This window comes from Ambystoma mexicanum, chromosome 6p, assembly GCF_040938575.1.
Source record: "Ambystoma mexicanum isolate Mex_15411 chromosome 6p, UKY_AmexF1_1, whole genome shotgun sequence".
Classification (NCBI taxonomy): domain Eukaryota; kingdom Metazoa; phylum Chordata; class Amphibia; order Caudata; family Ambystomatidae; genus Ambystoma; species Ambystoma mexicanum.
The window spans coordinates 1,147,819,493-1,147,825,492 of record NC_090935.1 but is presented as its reverse complement, the minus strand read 5'-3'; the positions used below and the strand labels follow the sequence as shown (position 1 = coordinate 1,147,825,492).

Sequence of the window (6,000 nt, the reverse complement as noted above, 5' to 3'; positions counted from 1 at the left end):
AAGCGGTTCAATGTTGTACCCCCACCCATGGGAGCCATAAGGGTATCCCATGGGTGTTGTTCACCAACAGGAAAACATGAAGTGGTTTACTGCCAGACGTCCATGCTGGACCTCAGTGGCAGAAAACAGAGAAAACACACACAGAAAAGTGGCAGGACAAGGAAGCCCGGTCCCTCCATAAGGCATTTCCAGCATCACGTAGAGTATTTCTATTTGAGAAATAAAACTTTACAACCAAAACCTTGCCACCTTTGTGTCAGCTTCCTTCTTTGACGCCCTTACAGGAGCCATTATGTTAGCACTGCAACATAAACAGCTGTCAGCTGCCAAATTTATGTAATTTGCACAGCGGAGTGAAAATGTGCTGGGAAAAAGGCAGTGTACACACGTGTATGTCATCTTTTGCCCTGCACTTTTGCACTCCACTGTGCAAAGTGAGTAAAAGCTGCCTGGGATGCTCACAAGCCAGGCAGCATGTACAATGGGATCTGCCTGCTTTATGCTTGTGCATAAAGCCAGGGAACCCTGTAGGGATCTCCAGCATTTGCGCCAGCATGAAAATCGATCCTGCCGTAAATGCTAGAGCATTTGTATGGCGGAGAGGAAGGAAGCTGGCGGAAAGTTACATCGCACAACAACACACGACGGCTACCGACCGAAAAACACCCCAATCCCAGCGAATTGTGTTAACCGGGCTGAGGCTGTCAACGGCACATCACTGCTCTCTTGCACTTTTCCTGCTTATTCCGACTAACTCACCCCCTTAACTTTTCAGAGCCGCCAGAGCACCAGGGGACCACTCTGGTGGTGACAGTGCGCGGTACAAATATCCTTTAACATAACATTAACATTCTGCCCCTCCTCTCCGCCATACAAATGATTGAAAATGGGGCTTGACGTAACAAACATGCGTACAAGTCTTTTGTAGGCTTTTACACATGTTTTGTTACATTACGCCCCTGATGGACATGAGTCGTCTGTATCGTTTCCCCACGTGTATCCTCAGCCATCCAACTAACATGTAACTATGACACTTGCAAAGCTGTCTTGCATAATGCCAGTTTGACTTCTCACAAGATTAGTGCTCTCTTTTATGAAACAAAGATGAATTTGGCTTTTAGAAGAAAACTATGCTGGAAACATTGTACACTTGGGTCAAACTAGAAATTGTGGCTCCAAGAAACCGGGGCACAAATCCTGGTTTCCTCGCTGAACTGAATTGTGTGATCCTGGGCGAAGCATGTCACCTCACTGTGCCTTATCTGATAATCCAAAGGATTTAGAAGTGAATAAGTTAAAATGTGCGCTTTGCGCAAAAAAGCCTTTTTCCTTAATGGTTTAATGGTCTATTGGAAGGGAAAAGTAACAGATATATCGAAGTGTACACCGCCCCCTCCTAGGAACTTGTTTTGTATTGGGTAGAGCAGCAAAAGCAGGGTCGGACTGGGCCATACAATTGTCTCAGGCACCAATGAAAAAGTGGCCCACTGTTGCAAATGGCTATACATTAGTTTTGTGACACTGTTTGAATATCAACCAAGGGGTCGTTTTTTGATGAAGTGTGATGCAAATTGTGCATTTTAAAGAATATGTATTCAGCAACACTGCTGAAATCTACTAGCCAGGTAATGAATTAACTCTTCAGACTGGCCCAAAATGGCCAAAACAGTGGCCCACTTTGACCCCAAAAACTGGCCCACACCAGCATTTTGTGTTTTGGTTCGGCCATGTGCCTATTGCCCTATAGGGCAGTCCGAGCCTGTCAGAAGGTTTCTATAATAATCTCGATCGGAGCTCATCACTGGTTAAAAGTGTGTCCAGCCCGCTTAAAGTCGCATAAAAACTATTGATGGGAGTGAGAGAAAGTGTAGACAGAGTGGAGTGGTGAGAGGAGGGATGGCGACTGAGAAATGCACCACAATTAGAGGGGGAGGGGAACACACGCCTGCAGGTGAAAAAAGGAAAGGGGCTGGGGGAGATGAGGAATGACAGATAAAGGGGTAAGAAAGGCATTATGAGATATGGGAGATATTGGGTAGAAAGGTTTCAGAAGATATATATGAAAAATAGAAGGACAATAAAATGTGTGAGTCAAAAGCTAATACGATAAAAAGAAGGGAAGGTCTGAGAGAGGAGGGGAAATGGACAAATGGGAAGAAACGCCACCATCCTTATCGATGTAGTGACTCTGGAGTGAAGGGGCAGGGGGACCTTACTGCATAGCTCTCAACTCACACGTTTTTGGCGGGTGACACCCGCCTTGCAAACAGCTGACTCACCCGCCAAGCCACCTTCAAGCCCATTCGTTTCAATGGGCCTCTCACCCGCCAAAAATAAAATCGGGTGTTTTCACCCGCCTTTGCAACATAAATGGTTGCTTACTGGCTTGAAAATCTGTACGCATCTGCAGGGTGACTACGATGTCTGACACGGTCGACCACTTAAACCCCCCCCCCCCGCTAGCTTGCCCGCAAATGAACTGTCATTAATTTCAAAATTCCCATTATTCAAGTAAGTCTTTCATTGAAGTAAGTGTTCGGACACGGGTGCTTGAGCTGGACATGGACTCCTGACTGACGGAGAGACAAGGTGAATGGGAATCCGCCGGGGGCACTGGGGAGAGGTCGCCGCCCCGCGTCCCTCCCCTCTTGGCTCCCGCAGCTGGAGGAAGGTAGCAATGCGGAAATGATCGCCCAGACGAAGTGACAGCTCTGAAGTGAGCCCCGGCTGCAGCGCACACTGTGGCCGAGTGTGCAGCCCGCCGAGCGGCCGGACACAGCCCGCACGGCCCCATGGCTACCATGAGCAGCGCCGACAAGCGGGCCTTTGCCCTGAAGATCAACAGGTAAGCAGCTGCCCCCCGCACCGCCGCCATGGGCTGCTGCGGATCCGAGGAGCCCCGCCAGCCACCCGGTGTCCCGCTTGGTTTGCATGCTGCCTTGGCTGTGGTGATAAGAGACGCAGGCGGGAGCCCCCAACATGGGGGAATGGGCGAGGCCAACACAAGAGGGGGCTCGGCGGGAGGTACGGTCATTGGCTGGGGATGCTACAAAATAGGAAAACAATATATTTACTTTTCTGAGGCGCAAATGACGCAGGACTTGAGCATCACCCACACTCCCCTGAAGATAAACAAGCCGTCTCTCTCTCTCTCTTTTTCACTCACTCTTCGACCGTGCAGTGCGGTCTAACTCCGCTAGAAAATGTATAATTATTGGGCTTATATCCCCCGCCCCCTGGAAGAGCCCCATGTGGTCTCACTGAGCCTCGTAGAAGAGTATTCACACTATCCGCAGGTGCTCGCCGTGCTGTGTTTTTAGTTTCCAACGGCAGCGTTGCCACTTGCAGGGTGCCAAAAACTCCTGCGGCTGGCACCGTTATGACAGGGCGAGAGCGTTTCCCCTGGTGTTGCGTCTAAGGAGGCATGCAGCTGACTAATGTCCGCTCTGCCTGACGCAAAAAGTTCCCCTTTTCAATGACCTACTTCTGGGCGGCATGTGGCAGAAATCTGTACATTCCCGGCATTGGTTAAAGTAAGAGCTCGACCTCACTGGAATCACGCGGAACGATTGCAGGGTGAAGTGGCGTGAAAACAAGACCTGCCTTTTTGAACGTTTCCGTTGTGTGTGGCAAGTTCTGTTTTCAGAGCCATGGCATTGCACGCGCCAACGGCTGCTGTCAGGCATGCAATCAGGGTGTATTATGATCATCCGCCTTCCTTGAATCTTCAACGGGTCTGCCGGAGTGCTAAGGGCATGAATTTTCGTCCAATCTACGCAGAGATGTATAATTACTCTATGTCACCGCCTCCCCAAAAGAATTGCATTGGTTTGCATGTCAAGATGGAATGCTGTATTCTGATTGGTGGCTGGACAGTGAGTATCACGCAGGGAGAAGCACATGGCCGTTGCTTAGAACTCTTATCAAATTGGGTAGGAAGCAGTGGCAATGGGGTTTCCTTCTACTCCCCCCTAGAAGAAACCTCATTATGAGTTTGTCAGCAACAAGTAAAATACTGCATGCATAATGATATGTTGGAAAAGCACACTGGCTTTAATACAAAGGGGTGCCCAGGCGTATCCACTCTAGCTAAGAGACATCACTTTGTTGGGGAATCCCCCGAATTTGTGAACAGATGTTCTCATTAAGACATTCTCACGCCCTTCAGTTGTGTTATGTTACTTGATGTTTGTATAGCACCTTACTGCCATTGTTATTGCTTCTAAGTGCTGTGAGTTAATGGCTCTTCAGCAGAGCATAGTCTGAACAGACATTAAATCAATAGAGCATTTAATTGCATGCATATGCAATAGAATTTCAAGAAACTGATCAATCCTTGGCAGAGATGGCTAGTTTAGTGACTTTATAATAACCGTAGTATGAAGAGTGTTCCGAGGTGGCGTGGATTGCTTTGCTTTGACAGTAACTATGTGACAGCTGGGATGAATATTTCACAGGTCTCAGCTATATTCTATGGGTTGCAGCGCCAAAGGTGGAACGGGGACAAGTATAAATCTATCAACCCACAGGACAACTGTCAACAGTTGAGGGATCTGCTTTACTTAACATGCAATCACATTCAAATTACATACACATTTGTTAGATACAAGATGCATTCAATCCATTTCCGCTTGTCAGGCCGTATTTGAGAATTACCAGACCTATATGCCATTTAAAGACCAGATAACTGGTGTTCGCCATACATGCTTGAAGTAGGTAGGATGTTTACAAAACAATGCAATTAAACCATGTTTTACTGTAGTGCTTCATACTAGGGGTTGTCTTGCTTCTAAACTCTGCGAAAGCGAGTATTCAGTGTACCATTTTCAGAAGGAATTACCACTCGCAATGAGAGCTGCACAAACGTGGATGATTAGTGATCATTGGGATGAATGTATATTTTTCAGTGTTTTCACCAGAAGAAAATGTAAACAAAAGAAGGGACAACAGCTTCCCCCTTATTGGCGAGTAGAACTTTAGTCGTTAATATTGTGGTGGCAGCCTTACGTTAAAGTCACATTGTGATGCACAATGGCCTTGATCTGTGCTCAAGAGTTCCTAGGAGTTGTGTAGGCTACTCACCAGATAATCATAATGGATTCCCTTCTGCTGATAGCCACAGAGGTCCTGCCAATCCTGCTGATTGAGGTTTCAGAGCCAGGAATTGGCTGTATGCAGAATGAGTGCTGTGGGACACAAAGGAGAGTTTGATAAAAGGATCTCCCACACCCTGAGCGATACCAGATTGGCTTCAGGTGAAGAAGAGTGAACACGCTGAACTCGGAGGTCCTTTAAGACGAGGTAACAGTATCTGAGATGGATGGGGATGCAGATCTTACTCATACATTAATAATCAGACTGACTCAGGAAGTTTGGCAAAAGTACGACTGTTTTAATTATACTTGTTAAAACAGGGAGTACAACATACATCAACGAATGCCACACAGCATTCTCTGTCAAGAGTCTCTCAAACATATGATATGATAGGTTATTTATAACATGCTTAATACCCAGAGGTTTCTAAGCGTGGACCCGGGCATCGAACCGGTGTTGCTCTGTGTTGTTTTGCTTCCAAGGCGAGCACGTTGCCCCTGAGCTATCCTCCCAAGACTTCATAAACAAGCACAACTTTATACTAAAAATTCGTCATACTACGTGGCAAAATAAGAAAACCTATGGGGGTTTGTGATAGGCTTAAAGAGAGCATCTATGTATACTTTCTATAAGGGCGGGGATCGTGATTGGGTCTCTAAGGTCAGGTGGACAACTAAGCCCACCCCAAGTACAAGTCATCTTCCATGTCAGACTAATGCACAACATTCTATTGGCCTCTCAAACTATAGGGCTCCTTGCTACGTGGCCCTCAATAATTGGTTGGCACACTTGTACCCTTCTGGAATGTTGTTAGGGGGTTGGCCTGGTCATGCCTCACCACCCAATTAGCCCAACATCTATCATCACTCGTGCTGTCTGGCAGTCAATTAGTCTTTGAAATTGGCC

At 47.0% G+C, this 6,000-nt stretch overlaps 1 protein-coding gene across 1 annotated transcript in view; it reads left to right on the top strand.

The window, feature by feature from the left end:
• Positions 1–2,690: 2,690 nt before the first annotated feature.
• Positions 2,691–6,000, top strand: part of DOCK8 (dedicator of cytokinesis 8) — a 1,170,453-nt gene continuing 1,167,143 nt past the window's right edge. Inside the window, exon 1 of the mRNA XM_069625758.1 lies at positions 2,691–2,845. Within this exon, the coding sequence (XP_069481859.1) occupies positions 2,793–2,845 (53 nt within the window). The 5' untranslated portion in view covers positions 2,691–2,792. The remainder of the gene's footprint in view (positions 2,846–6,000) is intronic.